At 51.4% G+C, this 18,494-nt stretch overlaps 2 protein-coding genes across 5 annotated transcripts; one reads left to right on the forward strand and one right to left on the reverse strand.

Annotated features, from left to right (window-relative positions):
• Window positions 1-71: 71 nt before the first annotated feature.
• SRRD (SRR1 domain containing) lies at window positions 72-1,985 on the reverse strand. Its single transcript, XM_075516026.1, has 7 exons — window positions 1,858-1,985; window positions 1,748-1,788; window positions 1,534-1,670; window positions 1,357-1,455; window positions 1,058-1,212; window positions 766-811; window positions 72-475 (listed from the first exon to the last, which is right to left on the reverse strand). Exons 1-7 carry the CDS (start codon window positions 1,968-1,970, stop codon window positions 251-253), a joined length of 816 nt encoding a protein of 271 aa, XP_075372141.1. The 5' UTR covers window positions 1,971-1,985; the 3' UTR covers window positions 72-250.
• On the forward strand, window positions 1,961-17,622 carry HPS4 (HPS4 biogenesis of lysosomal organelles complex 3 subunit 2). Of its 4 annotated transcripts, none has more exons than XM_075516015.1 (13): window positions 1,961-2,192; window positions 3,201-3,291; window positions 3,827-3,970; window positions 4,972-5,079; window positions 5,464-5,580; window positions 5,709-5,803; window positions 7,466-7,538; window positions 8,253-8,286; window positions 8,927-9,023; window positions 9,518-10,424; window positions 13,590-13,722; window positions 14,636-14,744; window positions 16,320-17,622. In XM_075516015.1, exons 1-13 carry the CDS (start codon window positions 1,969-1,971, stop codon window positions 16,489-16,491), a joined length of 2,304 nt encoding a protein of 767 aa, XP_075372130.1. In that variant the 5' UTR covers window positions 1,961-1,968; the 3' UTR covers window positions 16,492-17,622. The 4 variants fall into 4 exon arrangements, with proteins under 4 accessions (XP_075372130.1, XP_075372131.1, XP_075372132.1 ...); XM_075516017.1 differs by lacking the exon at window positions 1,961-2,192 and adding an exon at window positions 2,218-2,594; XM_075516018.1 differs by lacking the exon at window positions 1,961-2,192 and adding an exon at window positions 2,218-2,526.
• Window positions 17,623-18,494: the final 872 nt, after the last annotated feature.

Below are 18,494 nucleotides of genomic sequence, written 5' to 3' on the forward strand. Positions count from 1 at the left end.
TCAAAAGAGCAATCATTATGCAGTACAGATGGCTTAAAAAGCAGATTTTTAGTTAAATGTGTTCACTGTAGTCAAAGCACAGCTTTACCTTTTATTAAATAATTAAGATACAAAAATGTCCCATCACGCTCAGTGTTCGAGTGCTGCCACTTTTGGCAGAGCACGACGACGCTGTTGGTGCCTGAGCTTCATCGCGCAGCTGCCGTGGGAAGAGACGCAGCCCCAAGGCCCCCTGTGCCGTAGAGAGCGGTCAGGACTCCACAGCAGCGGGACTGCGCCGGCCAGCTCTGTCTTCCTTTCTGATGATCTCCAAGTCGTCACAGTCTTGGTATGTCGGCTCCTCCACGAAGTCCCAGACCTCAGGGGAGAGTTCCTTCAGTTTTTGCAAGGGAAACCAGTGGACGGAAGTATCGTTAAAGGTGTCCAGGTAACGAGGATGAGCAGGGAGTGCCACTTCCTCCATCCCTTTCAAGACCTAAAGAGCATTTGGGGAAAAAGTTACGTACAACGCAGAACTTTTCTGCAAAGTTCAGTCAAGAATCAGTGAAGATGAGGATGGTGTTAGGTTAACCCAACCCCTGTGTGCAACATGTTCTGCAGATAATGTAGAATGATCCTGAAGTGATTCATTTTTATATTGCAGCGGCCAGGAAAAAGTGTTTTAAAAATAGCCACCCTCTTTCCAACTGCAATTAATTTCCTTTCTCATTAAAAGGTGCTTTGTCAGTACAAAACAAAAATGTTTCAAAAACTAGTGAGTCGTACCTTTGCTATGTAAGAATAATCTCTCTCCAATATTCTTGACAACAATCTAGAATAACAAGGTAACCAGCATTAGACACGCGACACTCCTGTGAAATTCAGACAACTTTTCTCCACACGTGAGTGGGGTGGAAAAGGTAAGAGATGGCTGATGACTGCACACAGGACAGCAAGTTGAAAATGAGCAAAATCTGGAAATTGTTGTCAGAAGCAATACAAAAGAAGGAATAAAGGAAGGAAGGAGGGAAAGGCTGCTGGAGGCACCAGGCCCTCTCCCGGCGGGGGCTGCACGCACCTTTCCTCAATTCCTTTAAAGCTGTTCCCGATGATGACCATTTTGGACAGTGCCCCTGGGGACCAGTTCCTCCACAGGAGGTTGTTGTACAAGGCTTTCCCGCAGTGCACCATGTAGAACAGCGTGCCCGATCCCTCGACGCCGTGTTTCCCTTCCTGCACGTAAACGTCTCCTGTTACAGCCGCTCCCCGAGCCCCTGCAGCGGAGGCAGGATGGGTGTCCCCCGGATCCCGGGGCGGTCTGGCTCTGGGAGCCCCGCAGCCCCGGGGATCGGGCTCCAGCCCTGTGGGCCGGCTCACCTCGTTGTCCGGGAGCAGCTGCAGCCCCAGCTGCCCCAGCGCGGCCGTCTCCTGGGCGGAGAACGCGGGGTCGAAGAGGGAGCACCGGCCGGGCGGCACCTGCAGGGAGAGGGGCGGCCGTGGGCGGGGGCCGGGGCGGCGGCCCCCCCCCCCCCCCGGTTCCCCCCCCGTCCTCACCCCCAGCTCCTCCAGCAGCAGCAGCAGGAAGGCCAGCTGGTGCCGGGCGGCCGGGCAGCCGCTGAACCGGCCCAGGCCGTAGCAGACGCAGCGGGCGGGCGGCTCCGCGCTGCTGCCCAGCGGGGCCCGCACGGCTCCTGCGGGCACGGAGAGAGGCGTCAGGCCCGGCGGGGGGCGGCCCGTTCTCCCCCCCCTCCCCACTCCCCGCACGCACCGGCGCTCGCCGCCCAGAAGCCGGAGCTCAGCAGATCGTCCCTGCGGGGAGAGCGCGGCGTCAGCGGGGCCCGGCGGCCGGGGGACACGGGACGGGGCCGGGCCACTCACCGCGCCTCCCGCAGCCGCCGCAGCACCCCGCCGCCGTCCTCCGCCGCCTCCCCGCCCGCCCGGCCCCGCCGCCGCCCGCCCGCCGGCCGCCACCCGCCCGCCGCCGCCGCCATGCGCCGCCCGCCCGGCCGCCGTAGCGCGGGCGGTCACGTGCCGCTGTCATGGGACCGGCGGGCCGCCTCCCGGAAGCGGCGGCAGGAGGCCGGGCCGCTCAGCCCGGTGGCGGCGGGCCCCGCCCGAGGGACAGCCCCTCTCTCGGCCCGTCCCGGCGCGGCCGCCGGGAGCCCGGCACCGATGGCCCGCCCCGCCGCGCCGGAGCCCGGCTCGGCGCCATGGTGAGCCCCTTCCCCCGGGCCTGCGGCCGCGGGGCTCTCCCGGTCCGTGCCCCCGCCGCCGGCTCGTCGGTATCGAGGTGACACCGGCGCTGCGCCTGCCCGTCCGGGGCTGCGGCGCGGGCGTGGGCCGGGCGGTCACGCGTGGCGGGTGTCCGGCCGCGCCGCTGCCCCGCGAACGGGCCGTGTCCCTTTTGGGGCCGGGCCGGGCCGCCTCCCCCCGGTCGCAGCTGGAGCCCTGGGGCAGCGAGCGCCTGGCAGGGCTCTGGCAAGGCGGGAGCAGGACCCGGATCTCCCGGAAGCCAACGCAGGGTCTCAACAGCTTCGTCTCTCTCCGGTGAATCGTTCCGGGAGTGCGGAGAGACGGTCTCAGGCCGCATCCAGCCTTTTTTTCTTGGCCAGACAGTAACTTGTGTTCTTGAGTTTCGCCTTTTGAGTTGCCTTTTGCCTTTGTTCCAGGCTTCATCTGTTTCTGCTGGAAAGCTCTTGTGTGCAGAGCTTGTAGCTAGCTACTTAGTAGTAGGAGTGGAGAATAAGTGTTATTAAATACGTACATCCTTGAAATTATGCGCTGAATAATATTACGGTGTAGGCCATCTTCTGCAGGAAACCTCCATCTTGCGCTCCTTGAGGCCTGTCGTGTACAGTCGGCAATTAAATTAAAAGCAGCAGGTTGTGGGAACTGTTTGGACAGCACGTGGTTAATGCTTGATGATAATTATTCCATGTGCTCAGGGTAGGAGAATATCTCACAAGTCCACATCTCCTTCCTCGTGTCTCAGCTGCAGAGTTATAGAATCTATCTTAAACCCACAAAAGTGGTCAAGTGTAACAGCACGGAACCCTTTCAGTGCTGCTTTCACGTCTAAACTCGGCGTGATTATGTAGGAACCATGTCTCTTCATTTGTAATAACCTTTTTGTTGCTTTACCTGAAATAATAGAAAGGAGAGGGAGAAGCGTAACGGTTTTCAAACATACAGTAATTTCTGTCAATGCTTTGCTTTTTTAGGTGGAATTACTTTTTCCTTTATGATGGTTCAAAGGTTAAGGAAGAAGGAGATCCTACAAGTGCTGGGATTTGTTATTTTTATCCTTCTCAGGTAATGTCTGCTTTTATTTCAGTGCCTGTGTTGTGAGTCAGTGCTGATAATTTGGGTTCAGGAACGGTCGGGCTTCCAGGTGGAGCTTTGGATTAATTCTTGTTTAGTATTCACAAAAGTCTTAAGAAAACTCATGCAACTAGAACCAGCTGGGGTGGTGCTCCGCCGGACTCGGTGCACACAAGTCCTTGGGCTTCTGAGGCTGGGCATGGTGGTGTTGCACTCTGCTCCCTCGCTGTGGGTTCTGGTCAGTGGGGTCCTCCAGCAGAGTCCAGGTCTGTTCTAGTGATGTGAATAAATACACACGAGGGGTGTTAGTGCCCCTGAATAAGCTCTAGGCCCTTGTGCTGAAAAAAAAGCAGTCCAATTATTTTTTTCCCCCAGAAATTTGCCTGTGCTACTGCATTTGATTTATAATTGAATTGAACTTATAATTCATTTTTATTTATACCTGAATACAGTAGTGATTTTTTTTCCAAGTCTTTCTAAAAGGAAAAAAAACCAAAAAAGTCTTTCAACCTGCGTTCCTCGACAGACTCTCCCCGACCAGCAGGAACTGCTGTGTGGACAGATTGCTGGAGTGGTGCACTGCATGACTGAGATTTCTGGAGTTCCTCCAAGTCTCATTCGCCTGAGGAAGCTCAAGTTTGCAGTTGTAGTGGATGGAGACTATCTGTGGGTGAGTTCAAGAGATCTGGAGGCAGTCGCAGAGCTAAAACTGTGAGATGAACTACCTTATCAAACAAAGAGGGCTTTTTTTTTTCCCCCCCACTGTCTGGGCTGCACACAGATAGACCTGCTTGCAATGCACAACTTTTCATTGCAAGGTAACTTAAATTTTGTTTACCACAGCCTACTAGCGTGTGTCGTGGCAGTCACTTCAGCTGTTCTGTAAAAATCTTCATGTACCTCATTTGTGTGTCCATACCCAATGTGTTTTCTTAAGACATGCTTGGCAATGGCTGTAAAGCATTGAGCTCTGCATTGTTATGTGCATCCGTGGGTTACTGGCAATGACTGGAACCAGGATTCCGTGTGCTGCAGTTTATAATAAGGACTCGGTCTCCCTATTTGGTAGTCTGACCGCTCTTTGCTTCTAACCCTCAGCATTCCCTGCTGCAGAGCTTTGTCAGTGACAACAGACATTTAGTATATAAAGAGCAGTGTGCGGCAGAGTCGTGACAAAAATGCCCCAAACCATCCCCTGGAAACTGGGCTTAGACCGGTCAGACCTATTTAATTGGCAGTGCTGTTCAGGCTCACTGGGCTCTCTCTGAGGCAGAAGGCCTGGCGCTTCTATTTCTCTTGGTAACTCAAAAACTAAATGAAGCATCTTCATTGCTGTAAATAGCAAGTTAATTTGAATATTTTTAAGTACTTAGTTTCAGGAAAATGTTCTCAACTATTAGAGCACCGAGCTAGGTCATCTAACGTGGGAAAGGAGTGTGTCTAAAACGCTGATTTCTGATATAATTTATTTATCCTGTCTGTGCCAGGGCTCCTCTGTGGGTATTTTTGAATTTCCTTTTCATCTGACTTGTGAATCCGGGGGATGTTTGCCTGCCACAGAACTGCTTGTACACCTTTGATACTCATTTGAAAGCGATAAGAGTCGTTCTCATCTGCTGTGCCTGGGTTTTGTCAGTAAACATTCTTCATTCATGGCTTTCTGTATTAAAGGTTCTGGGCTGTGCTGTTGAGCTCCCTGATGTCAGCTGTAGACGGTTTCTGGAGCAGCTGATCACCCTCTTCACCTTCTACAATGGACCTGTGCACCGTGCGTACATGGTAATTAAAGATCAGCAGCCCTGATGTTTCTGCCTAGGAAGAGGTCTTAAACTCTACCTATATTGGCCAAACTCTCCCCAGGCATATATGTGCTGTCATGTTCCCTTATGTTGTCTTCTTGCTAGCAAGGGTCAGAGCAAGCTCACATATCAAAGAACTGGGACCTGGAAAACTGTACAGGCCCGTCTTCCTATTGCACTGAGGGCATCTACTAAAAGTTTCCTAGATGTTCAGTCTAAAGTAGTTTCCTCTCGGTACCATCTTCCTCCTTATCCTCACAAGATTTGTCACTTACGGGTACTGTCCCAGATTGATTGCGTCTAACCATCCTGAATGCATTAAGGCCTGGGCAGTGACAGCCGTGTGGATTTTTGTTGTCCGCAGGCATTTTCTCAGGAGGAGCTGAGCAGGCAGTGGGACAGATATATTGAACATATCCAAAAAAACACCAGTGACCTCCACAAGATTTTCAATTCTCTCTGGAATCTGGACAAAACCAAGGTAAAAGCCTGTCCTCTGCAGTGTCTGGCTCTAGAGCTGCCTTAGTGCCAATGCTTTTGTGTTTATTTGCTGCTTTGAGCATTTCCCAGGATTCTCTGGCCTAACTTCTTGTGGTTCTTCTTGTCTAGGTGGACCCCCTGCTTTTACTGAAAGCAGCTCTCATCTTGCAAACTTGCCAGCGGTCTCCCCATGTCTTGGCAGGCTGCATTCTTTACAAAGGCTTGTAAGTAACCAGGCATTACCCAAAGGGTTAGCCTGTACCTTAAATCTGCCCCTTCCCAGGGCTGTGATCCTGGAGTGCATCCAGGGAGCAGAGCAAGGGCACTAGCTGTACACGCAGGGCTGCTGTTTGTTATTGACAGGAACATTAATGCTTCAGGCAAGGTAATCCCTGTCTGCTGGTGTATTTCAAAGAGGATAAATGGTTGTTTGTGTTTATCAGTAGAAGAAATAGAAGCATGAAGAAATTCAAGGTTTGGGTTTTAGTAGTAATCTGCTGTCTTTGATAGTCATCAGGACGTGAAGACTGAACTTCTTGGGCTTTTTAGGTGGAAGTGACCACAAAAAAGAAAGATGTGTGAATATTATTCTTTCCCCTTAGTGTTCTCTTTGCAGTCTTGCAAATACAGTGCACGTGCATGTCTGTATGTATGTATTTTTGACTAACTTGTTGGCCAGGACTACTGTCTATACTGGCAGAACGTGCGCAGAAGAATGAGCCAGAATTTCCAATGAGAAATGCTGCCTTCCTTCAACTGAAGATTAATCGTAGTTGAAGATGTTGCAGATGTGGCATGGAACAACATCAAGGAAAGCCTCAAAGGTGGCCTTGAAAGACAGGAGGGGGGGGATTCTGAGAATTTCTTGGCAATAACATTCAAGCACCTTTTTCCTTTGGCATAGACTGTTCCTGTAGCACCTTTTACGAGCACTGGAAATATGCCACAATGTGTGCATCTTTCCAGGTCTGACAGAGGCAGGCCAGGCATTTTTAAGGGAATGATCTTGTACGTGCAAGCAGGACACTGAACGTGAGTCACTGCAGCACCTTAAAGCTGGCAGCATGTTGCAGTGGAAGCGGGCGTCTGACTTGAGAATGGAGTCCTGCCCTGTGTCTGCCCATCACCAGTGTGTGTGGCTCGTTGTATCGCTGGTCTGTCTGGTAGAGATTTTTTTTTCACCAAATGTCATCAGAGTTCTCTGAACTCTGAATCTTACTACAAAACACTGCAAAGGGCTTTGTACTTGAGTTAAACTTCCCCTTCTGTAGAGTCTTTCGGAGAATCTCTAGAATGTGGATCTCAACAAGATGTAAATGGAAAGACTGAGAATACCTTTGGAAGCCCTGTCCAAGGAACCTGTGCTGCAGTACTTTGAGTGCTAGTCTTTCTGAATCTTCTGCGCTGCCTGCAGCTCTGCATGGGGTGGAAGGAAGCCTGTATGGATCAGTCTGTCTTAGGTCTTGACTCAGCAAAACCAGATTTGTTTGCCCAAAGTAAATGCCAGCAGGCGGCTTTCCTGAGTTTAGAGTGGAACTGACCCAAAGAAAAGAAGGAAACAAGAGTCCTGATGGTCACCCAGCTTGTGTTCCTGTTGTGTGGCAATGTGTTAGCTCCAGCCCATGTCTGGGGCTGGCCCTTCAACCCTTGCAGAGTGCCTGGCAGGACCGGGAGAGGTGGGTGTGGTGGAACCTTAGAGATTCCCCCAGAGATCACCCGGCTGTGAAGTGGGGCCCTGCAGCACCGTCAGTTTTGCTCAGAGTAAAAGTCTAGGGTGAGCATTACTGCTGGCTCTGCCTGTCCTGATGCACCGAGCGATGGGAGTCTATGGCTGAGCTTCAGGAAATGACACTCTGCTCATGGATGACTTTGTTTTGTCCTTTTAGGATTGTGAGCACCCAGCTGCCACCTCCTCTCACTGCCAAAGTTCTCCTCCAAGGCAGTGAGTCTCCAGGCCAGGTATGTTGCTAAACACGTTCCCTGCATGATACCCACTTTTGTAAGGATGCGGTGTGGGAGCTCTTGTCACATAGATCTTACATGTGCCATTACTGGGAAGGACAAATATTGATGCTGATGCTAAAAGCTTTTATTAGTTAAGATCAAGTAAGGTTTCAAGACTTCTGCACTAAGAATTTGTGCTTTTTTTGGTCTTTAAGTTACTGAATTCATGAGTTCTCATTTATGTGATGTTTTAATTAGCTTTTTACGCAAGTTTAGGTATTTAGAGCTAAATATACACACAATGAATGTCTGAAAGTGACAAATAGATCAATTTTTGTTTGCATTAAAACTTGTCAAAAGTAATTATTTATGTGGTTCAAGATCTTCTACAAAAAAGCCATCAAGATCCAGATAAAGAAGGACTCTGCTCTTACTCTGGTTGAGTGAACCAAGTTTTTGTGCCCTGATCAGGCAGTAATGGCAAATTGTGGTATTCGTCCTTGCTTTCAGGTGTATTTTGGTTCTTGGGAAGTCCCCTTGACTTTGAGGGCTACCTAAGGAACAAATCGCTGCCCAGCATGGTAAACCAGTCACAGTATTTGCTGAAGGGGATGGTCTGGGGTCTGCTGTAGTCACAGGGAGGCTGAGGAGGCTGGAAGAGATGTCCTGGTGGCACTGATGGCAAGTGTTGAGTCATGCCACAGAGCTGATTCTTGGCTTTTCTTTCAGAGTGAGCCTGGAGGTGAGGAGCAGCGGGAGCCTGGTGAGCATCCAGCTGCAGAGTACTGGTTGCCAAGTGCACAGCAGCAGCATATGGGCAACCCTCTGGGGCTGCATTCTCTGCAGTGAGAGCATGAGCTGGTTCTCTGGGATTCATGTCAAAGCTCTTGCTGGATGCAGGAGTATATCCCTGAGGATGTTGCTGCCACTAGTCAGCATGTGCCAGTGGGTGTTGTGTAATCAGAACTAGCTCCTTCCTTTGGCTGAGCAAAGGAGTTTGCTCTTTTGGGTTTAATTGTCAGTTCTGCAGATTCCCAACATGCCTGCTTTAATTCCAGTTACCCATGTGCCTACTTGGCCACTGACGGAGCCCTGAAAACAGATGGCTGATGCTTTCAGTCCAAACCTTCAGTCATCATTTTTGAGCATCAGTTTATAGATATTCTGCCAGGATGGTTAGAAAAAAAACACTAAGGGAAAATTTAACTGTGTCAGGCATTAAGTGTATGAGGAGGATGGGAAGATGCTGCCTAGTCAGATGTGGTCAGTTTGTTGTGACCCAGGATACGGGATGATAGCGTGCCTTCTCCTCCTGCAAAAGCCTTTGGGCTGATGGAGTCTGGCTTCTGTTCTTTATGCTGGGGCATGTTAATTTAATCCTCAAACCTCCATTGCTCTTGCAGATTCTCCATTGCCGCAGGGTGTCCGTATCATCCCCGTGTTCCTAACAGAAGATGAAGTCTCAGTGCTCCGAGACTTTCCAGTGGAGTGGATGACTAGGTAGGAAATCAATCTGATGCATAGAGAGGCTTTTGCAGCAAGTGAGCTAACATGTGGCGCTGCGTCCTCGCTAGCTATTGTTACTGTTTTCTCTGCTACTAACTCAGACTCTGTCATCTGGCTGTTAAAGCCGCCCGAGGTCTTTCAGGCTGGACAGAATTTGCATTGTCCATATCTCTGTTGTGAAGCAGCCTAAAGCAGAACTGTTTCCCAAGACCAACTGCGGTGTTCTGTTGTTTCTCAGCTCTGCTGAGCTCTGCTGCCTTTGTGCTTTGTAAGTAAGGGTGTGACATTCCCAGGAGTCTGCAGTGTAAGAGGCCCGTGCTTTTCACCTGTGTTAGAACTTAGCCCATCCTTTTCCGAGGTAGATGCTCTTTGTAGCAGAGAATAGATCAGCTATTGAACACTACCAGGAGGTGATAGTGTTACTAGGTATGTTATAACTCCAAACAGATCCTACTCAGTAGTTTAATCAACTTGTCATCTCCCGCTAGGTCATCCGTGTCCCCAGCAAGCCCTAGAGGAGAGAAGAATGCTCTCTGCTCCCAGGCAGTTTCAGAATCAACAGGAGTTCATGAAAACCAAGACCTGAATAATATCTCTGTGCAGGAGTCCTCTGAGCAAGCTTCAAGCACAGCTGCACCAGAAGATGCTGTGCAATCAGGCAGGCTTGCAAACACGGGTCCTTTGAAGGGCTTCCCTGAAATGGAAGCCAGTACAAAGAATTCTCCAACTGCAAAACTACTGCTCAGTAGAAAAGCATCCTTCCCATTAGAGAGAGACACGAAGCAGCTGCCAAGCCCTTCCACACTCCGTACTGCTGAATGTGCTCAAACTACAGGTCCATATGTGGAAGGCTTTTCCTTTCCAAACCCTTACGCCCAGGAGCAGGAGAGTCAGAGCATGGGAAAATCCCTTGTGGACTCTGATGTTGAGCAGCGCAGTTTCCAAAGTTATCCTGCAACCAGTGACAGTCCAGCTATTTCCTCTCCTGCCCAAGAGTTGAGCAGAAGGAACTCGAGTGAACAAGATGAGCAAGGGACCATGAGCCAAAATAGTGTCTCTGGAGAAAGCAGCGGTGCAGCTGGTGGCAATGTATGGGGTTTGGATTGTCCAGCCCCTGCTGTACAACCAGAGCTCCAAAGCAGGAGTCAGCTGCCATCTGTAGAGGTTCAGGAGAGTCTGCCCAGTGACCCAGCTGAGAACACGCACTGTCCCAGGAGCGGGGAGAGTGGCTGGCCGCCTCAGGTGGACAGTCTGGGAGCCCAGGCTGGTGTGGAGTCAGGCAAACAGTGCAAACTGGTTAAAATGAGCTTGTATGTTCACTGTATTAAGGGGCTTGTGCTCTCCCTGCTGGCTGAAGATCACCTGCAAGAGGACCAGAGCTCCATTGAAGATGTGGTAAGTGGGAAAGCTCCTTCACACCTGCAGATACTCTCACTGCTGCTTGTCTGGTGATGGGACAGGGGTTACAACTGAAGAGCGAGCGTTGGATTGCACTTCCGATCTCTTTCCTCACCTGCTCTGTGTTGTGCAAGGCAAAGCCATTCGGCTTAGGGTTCGTCACCACAACCAAAGCTACGTGGGAGGTTGTTCACAAACGTCAGGCAGCGAGCCTGAGAGGTGAGAGTGTTGTCTCACAGGCAACTCCTGTTGCCTGTTGTTCTATGCCGGTGCTAGTGCCGGAGCAGAACGTGTAGGTGTGGCTGTCAGACAGCCCCGCAGGCTGCCAAAGGCCTGTGCTGGATTTGGGATTTGTTGGGAAACCCCGTCAGTTTTGTAGTGCTTTTTGGAAAGCAAGGTTTGTTCTTTGTTTAACCTCCACTTTGGATGTCACAGCTTCTCACTCTGGAAGCACCGGGGAGACACGTCTGGCAGCAAGTCCCCAGAGCGTTTGCTTTCTACGTGAAAGTCTGGCTGTCTGCGTCCCCAGCCTGCTTCTCCCTGGCACTGCTCTCTGGGTGCCAGAGCAAAGGATGCCATTTGGGTGCTGCACATAGGTGCTGTACCAGAGCAATCCCAATTTACTCTGCTGTGGGATTTGCTTTGGTGTGCAGGCTTCCCTGCCAAGCATTGCGGTGCAGCTAATGGGGCTGCGGGGGAAGGACGTGCCGGCCCCTGGCGTTTCCTGGTGAAGCATTAGTCTGCAGAGCTGCTGCCTGGCCTCTGCTTCCCTACCAGGGAGCTGAGTCAAAGCTGCAGAGGCCTGTTTGATATGCCAGTTGCCATAGGAACAACCTAATTTCTTTAACCATCAGACTGGAAGGTGGAGGGAAGCTCAGACTAAGGCTTGCTCCCAGCATTAGCAGAGCCTCAAGGTTACTCCTTTTTCTTCCAAGCTCTGGGACTCAGAGGCTGTGGCTGTGATCCCCCCCCCCCCCCCCCCCCCCCCCCCCGTAAGCAGGGGGATGCCACCTCTGCACAGCATGTGAGGATTGGCGTGCCCAGGAAGGGATTGCTGCAAAATCAGCAGAGGCCAGGAGGTGCAGCCTTGGCCTTTTGCACTAGACATGGCACATTGCTCTGTCCCCTTTCTGCTCATTTCAAACAGGCAGCTGCACAACAGCTCCCACTCTACCATGTCTTCTCTGGTTGTGGGGAGAGAGGAGGATGCAGGCAGGTAGGAACTGACACTCTCGAGAGCTGAAGGTCATCCTCATTGCACAGGTACCCTCAGCTTCTCTGGGTTTCCTCCGGTTGCAGCTCTGGTCTGGCTGGCTGGCAGTGCAGCTCTGCTGTGCTCGGAGGCAGTGCGGGTCCCGGCAGCCCGTGTGGGACCCCGTGGCTGGAAACCAGCCTCTGCTCTGCTTTATGTCTGACCTGCCATGAGAAGGAGCGTCTGACGGATGTAGCTAGCGTGTGAAATGCCTTGTTGGGGGGTTAGCTCTGCTAGTGACACATTGCACGGCCTCCTCCCATCAAATGCCTGGGCAAGGCCAGCAGTGGGCCCAGCCTGGCTCAATTTGTCCTTCAGTTCATCAAGTCTCAAGATCAACTGCCAGACACTGGTACACCGCATTTCAGTTGATTTTCCTTTATGTATTACCCCAGGGTTGACAAAGCCCTGTTCCATTCAGGTTCCTCTTTTCCCAAACATGCTGCTTCCATCTCACATACTCTTGCTTTGGATCTCATCTTGGCAAAACTGTACTTCCACACAGCTTGGATTTTGACTGTGATTGGGTTCTTCTGACGGCATCCTTCCTCTGGGTGCAGGTGTTTGTTATCTCTTAGGAGAGATGCACTGTATGTCCCATCATCCCAGGAGGAAGAGTATTGTTCGAGGAGGTAGAGCCGGGCTCTGCTGCTGGCATCATGGTGGATTTGAGGCGTTAACCTCAGCTTGTCTGTTCCTTTGTTTATCTGTAGATTAAAAATGACCCTCAGCTCTTGGGGATGTCAAAGCTTAGCTATAATTAATGTTTGTCGAATGCTTTGAGGCCCCTGAATGACACCAAAGAAGGGTAAAATATGCTACTTGTGCAGCTGAGAAGAGCAGGCAGTACTGATCATCCCTCTGGGAGGGCGGTTTCCAATACAGGCTTTCCCTCAGAGCAGGAGGCTTTGGAGGCTTTCAGGCTCGCTTCCTGCCTGTCTTTAGGTTCTTATCCCTTCATTTCACTTCACAGAAAAGAAAATCTGGTCCATGACCAGGGGGGTGAAGGGTAGGCCAGGCACTGCCGTCCTGCTGAATGGAGGCTCGATCCTCTCTGTGGCAGAGGAAAGCACACGGGCAGGCTGGAGGATTATGGAGTTAATCTTCCCAGCACGGCCGGAGGGCCCCTCAGCCCTGCCTGAGCCCTGCCTGCTGCCTGGGAGCCTCAGCACGGCCAGGGCAGCTGGGCTGCTGAAAGTCCAGCTGGGAAAGCAGCTTGGCTTTCATGTTACTATGTTGTTGTGCGAATCCGTTGCTCAATGCTGGGCCTGTCATTACCCCACAGGTGAGGCTGTTTCCTTGGCTTCCCCCCCTCCGGCCCCCCCCGCCTTCTGATGATAGCCCAGTGCCTGCAGTCTGCAGCTGGCCAGAAGCTCAGCGTGGAGGCTGGGTGCCCATTAGAAGATTTACTCATGTGTTGAGAGGGTGCTGTGGAAAACACTGCAGGCAATTAAATGCAGCCCAAGCGTGTAAAGCTGCATCCTGTGTTGTACTGTCTGTCTGGTGTACTAAGGGCTGGTAAACAAAGGAATATTCCTTGCTGTGGCTGAAAGTCATGGCCAGGATGTGAAAATGAGCCCTGGAGAGTAATGTTTGATGGTAAATTAATGGAGTCTTGCATTTTGCTGTAATTAATAGCATCAGGTGGTTTAATGGCTTATTTTCAGGTTGGAGCACCCTTTTCTGAGTCCCCATCTCACTGCCTTGTAAGCTGTGAGACTTGTCTGCTTTCCTCTGTGCCCAAGGTTCCCAGCTCTTCCTGGGAATTACCTGGGCAGCAGAGCATGGAGGGGTCGAGTCCCTTCGTCATCAGCCTTGGTCACCGAAGCTCCCTCTGATACCTCCTTGGAAGTCTAGGCAAAGCTGAGTATCTACTCTTAACACTTGCCCTTTTTTTGCCCTGTCTGCAGTACCACAGCAGTCTGGCTTCTCTAAACGGCCTCGAGGTTCACCTGAGGGAGACACTGCCCAAAGACTCCTCTTCCTCAGCCAAGACAACCTACAGCTTCACTCATTATGATTGCGTTCAGAACGTACTCACGGGTAAGCCTTCGTCTTCTGGAACAGCAGCCACTTCAGAGGAGGGAGTAAGGAGGAGAACAAGGTTTATGGTAACCTTTTCTCATGCTTCAGACAATTTCTCAGAAACATTACTTGCTATAACTCTTACCAAATAGCCTGGATATAAGGCCTTATTGAGGAAGCTTTGTCCTTTGTGAGTTTATAATCTGCTGAAGGCTTGTTGATCACTTTGTTTGGATGAGAGCCAGAGGCCACTGGGAGATGGAGAGGCTGCCACTGGCACTTCGCTCAGAAAGATGTTGCTTGGGGTTCTGCTAAGGGCTAGGTCCGAGGACAGGACTCAACATCCTCTTCAAACCTGCCCTCCCTCCATCCCCCTGACTTCATTTGTCACTGGTGTGATGCCTTTTGTCCTGCTGTACAACAGAGCGTTTGCCAGTCGTTTCTGGCTACGAGAAGCAGGAACTGGGAACAGGTAGTAACCAGCAGTTCAGAGACTGCTGCCCTGGATCGATGGGTAGACCATTGACATGCAGAAAGCCCCATGCGCGTATTGCTCCAGTTCATTCCAATGTTTCCTTTTTTCTGGCAGCCTCACAGGCAGTGTCCCACCTCTCTCCAGCTTGGAAGTGCTTTAGGGAAAGAGAGAAACTCCAGTGATTCTAGGTAACCTGGGTCTCAGGCCTTGTCACCCCTCTGATGTGTGGGGTGGAAAGGTGCACTGGGCTTTTTGTTTGTGCATGGCTGAGCATGGTGCAAGCCGCTGACTAATTTCATTGAGGTCACACTGGGGCTTAGGGTGTCACCCAGTCTCTGTTCTGTAGATATCCAGGGTCTGTGGGAGAGCTCCACAACCTTTTCCTGCTCAGTAAATGGGGGCACGCTTCTCTGCAGAGTGGGCTTTTAACACACACCCCTTACTCCTATTCTGCAGCCAACCTGCCCCATACACCTGGCCCTCTGGATCGGCACTTCCTGAGAGCTGCTACACTGATCCACTCCGACTTCAATCAGCTTCCGACTGCTTCAGAAATTATAATTAGGTGAGGTGTGCTTATAACTCCCTCCTCTGCCAGGCACAGGAGTGCTGTGTGGCACACAGAATAGGCAGAAGGGGGGAAACCATTTTCTACGGCTGGCTGAGGTTTGGTGCACGTTGTAATCACGCCAGTGTCTCCTGCCAAGAGTCAGTCATGTCGTCGTATTCCCTGAAGTTTGCTCTTTACGTGTGGGCTACTTAATATTCTGCCTGAAGTGTGATCTGGGTGTTGAGAGCCTAGGATGGCACCAAGGCGACTGAACTGAAGGCACAGCTGAGTTGTGCCACGGGTTTGGATTAAGATATAATGCTAGAATATTGCCAGTTCCTGGCACCATAAGGTTCTAAGACGCAATTTTAAATATAGCTGTTCCTAATAAATTTCTGTCTCGGCTGGGAGCCAAAGGCACCCAGAATTGGCAACCTAGATTTTGTTTTCTTGCACGGCTTGTTGGGTTGGAAACACACTGTAATGTGCGTGGCAAACTCAATTGTAATGCGCCAGGCAAGATGGTCTTATCACAGCCAGAGCCCTTCCACACAGCCGTGGCTAAAGCTGATCTTGTGCTACAGCACTTCCCCTGTTCCTGTAGCTGATCGCAGGGAGGATGGTTATGTTGTGAGCGCGGAGAGATTCTGCTTGCCTGGCTGTGCTTGTTTGTGCAAAACATGATGAAATAAAGATGCTTCTGGGAATTACACTGTTTCACTTCTCTGACACAGCTTGCCAAGCGAATGTGAATCATACACTTCAGTGCTGGAGAACTCCTTGTTTAGCATTAGTTTGACTGGCTCCTTAAATCCTGTACTGGCTAAGCTGGCATATTCTGTGTTGCCCCAAAAAAAGCAACTCCATGTGTGAATCAGACTGAGTAACAACATGACTAAAACTGCTTTCTTTTATGGAGAGTCGTCACAGAAGGGTGTCAGCAAACATACCAGTTGCTGCTTTCCTCCGTCAAGGAGGAAAGCAGAGTCCTTTGCTTTGCTCCCTGCCAGCCCTCTTGCAGGTAAATACTGAGTGGTGGTTTTTAATCAACGACTTGAGCTTTCGTGGTTAGAGTATCTGACTATTGTCTGAGCTTCATCACACGTGTGACTAAACACCTCGTATGGTTCCTGCTGCAAGGGTGCTGTGCTGGGATTTGCTTATGGACAGCAGCAGAGATAGGTTCCTCCAGGAAAGAAGGGGTGTTAGACACGAGGAGTATTTAACTACCAGCTCTTGATGTACTGGGCTGGTCTGCCAGCAAGGGAAATACTGAGAGGATGGCTACGTCCCTGTGTGTTAATGCCGCTGAGTAGGTCCCAGAGGGTGTGACGTACGATGCTTTCTCTTTTAGGATGCCAGGACCCTTGAGAAAGAGGGTCCGGTTCCCTGTGGCCTTCTGGTAATACACTGCAGGGTTTTGGTGCCCGTTTTAGCTCTGTCTTCCTTTGCTCTGCTGAGACCTAAAAGTCCCTCTCAGTAGCTGGGAGTCCAGTGCCACAAGCATCCCAATGCCCAGCCTTGTGAGTTGCAGAGGATCTTGCATAAAGCTGTAAATCCTGACCACTGCCTTCTCTCCTGCCCTGCTAGGAACGCCTCCACAGCCGTGTACGCCTGCCGGAATCCCGTCCAGGAAACCTACTTCCAGCAGCTGGGTGCTCCACTCCGCAACTCAGGTGTTCCCAACCCTCACGACAGTGCATTCAGCTTGCCGAGCAAGGCCAAGCAAAAGCTGCTGAAGCATGGAGTGAACCTGCTTTGAACTGCTGCATTGAGGCAACGTGTCTCAGCCCGTGCTGAAAGTTAGTTCATCTCCAATAAGTAAAATCTCAAAGCCATTTATTCTGTAGGAGGCACGAGGCTCTGTGCTCCATCTGTGGGGTCTCCAGCCTGCCTTGCCCTGAGGAAGGGGCACTCTTACTGCCCTGTTCCCGCAGCACGTTTTGTGCTAGTGCAGACTATCGTTGACGTTAGCTCTTACCAAAGACTGCAGAGGGAAAATAGCTGTGTTGGGGTGCTTGGTTTACATTGACTCTAGGACTATTCATGGTGCTCTGCTGCCACAGGCAGAGACTCCTGGAGTGCCTTGACCTAAAGTAAAACCTCTTCTTGTTCTAAGCTATACGGACGTCAGGCTTCTGGGCAGTACTGGCTTTCAGAGGTGTCAGTCAGACACTGCATCTGCCTGGAGTTCTGTGCCTACACTTGCCCTGGTCAGACTTGGGCTTTATTTATATCTCTTAATCTATAGAAATGATCCCCTGCCATGATGTAATGCCTTACCTTGATTAACAGAGCCTGCGTGTCCTCAGACTAACTGGAATAGAACAAGTGCTGCAAAACTCCTAATCCTCCTATAGGTGCTGTCAGGAGGTTTTTATACTGTAGCTGAATCTGGGAGATCCTTGTCCCTCCACGTGTGCCTGATAGCTGATGGTGCAGCACAGCGCTGCCTTCCCCGCTGCCCACCGACGCAGCTGTAACCTGCCAGCCTCTCGAGGGGCCGTGGTGACGGTGTGAATGCACTATGCCTCCTGCCAGCTCCTCGGCCTTCTGCTCCCTCCCCTCCCTCCTGTTGGAGGACCTTGTTTCACCTCCTTGCTCTTGCTGCTCAATTTGTCTACGCTCTGTTGACAGAAAAGGCAAGTGGGAGCCCCTTAAGCTAATGGGACCAAAGAGGTTTTGTAGCTCCTCGGCGGCTGTTCTTTTGCTGCTCAGGCAGACGGCGTGTCCCCTGTGAGCGGCTGGTGGGGGGGGATTGGTGGTGATGGCTGCTTAGACCTGAGTGACGGATACCTGCGTCCGACTGGGCTGTATGTCTCAAAGCCTGCTGCTGTTACATACACACACATCACTGTGACTGTGAAAATAAAAGAGAGTCTCCAAGACTCATCCCAGCGCTATGTGTCAGTGGCCAGAGTCCCACTTACTGCTTGGTCATCATGTTTGTGATTCCTGGTGTGAGGGTTTGGGGTTGGCTGACCCGTTACCCCTAGTTAGCTCCCTGCCGAGGGCGAGTTCCTGCACTGGTGGGGTTGAACAGGCAGTGCGTGTTGCTTCGATCACTCCTGCAAAGTAGCTACTTGTCAGGGCCTTAGAAGATTGCTAAAGGTAGATGTGTTACTGGCTTTACCGTGAAATGGTGAGCAGACTTGTGTCCATGTTAGCAGGGCACTCCCAGGAGCTGGACACGGTAAAGTCACAATCGACACAGCTTCTCGTTCCGCTCTGATGGCAGACAGTTCCCGAGGTAGTTCTGCCATTGCAGGGCTCCTCTGCAGACCTTGGCTGGGAAATTCAGTGGACTCCAGAGGAAGAGCCAGCTGCTGGCCCAGGGGGTGGCTGGGCATGGATTGCCATCTGGCTTCCAGCTCTGGCAGCTGAGGAGTGCTTTCAGCAGCAGGAGAGCTGTGTGGCACTGCTCCCTGCTCCTGCTGCCCTCCTTGTGGGGACTATGGGAGTGGAACTGCACTATCGGTTGCCTGTTGGCTAATGGAAGATGTGAAATGTAGATGTGAAACCTCATTGGAAAGCCTGAGCTACAGCCACCCAGGAGAACTTCTGCCTTGGTGGTACCCATGCAGAAGCGGGCACAGAGTAAGGCAGTGCTTCCCTGAGTTATGGACAGGCTGCTTTGGTTCTGGAGTGCAGCGCAGAGAGGGACCATGCAGGTGAGGGATGAGGTGGTGGAGAAGGCAGGAGGAAAGACGGTTGTGTGCTCCAGTGCTCTTGCGATGCTCTGGGCTCCTCTGACATGCTGAGCCA

Source organism: Mycteria americana, chromosome 13, assembly GCF_035582795.1.
Source record: "Mycteria americana isolate JAX WOST 10 ecotype Jacksonville Zoo and Gardens chromosome 13, USCA_MyAme_1.0, whole genome shotgun sequence".
Taxonomy (NCBI): Eukaryota; Metazoa; Chordata; class Aves; order Ciconiiformes; family Ciconiidae; genus Mycteria; species Mycteria americana.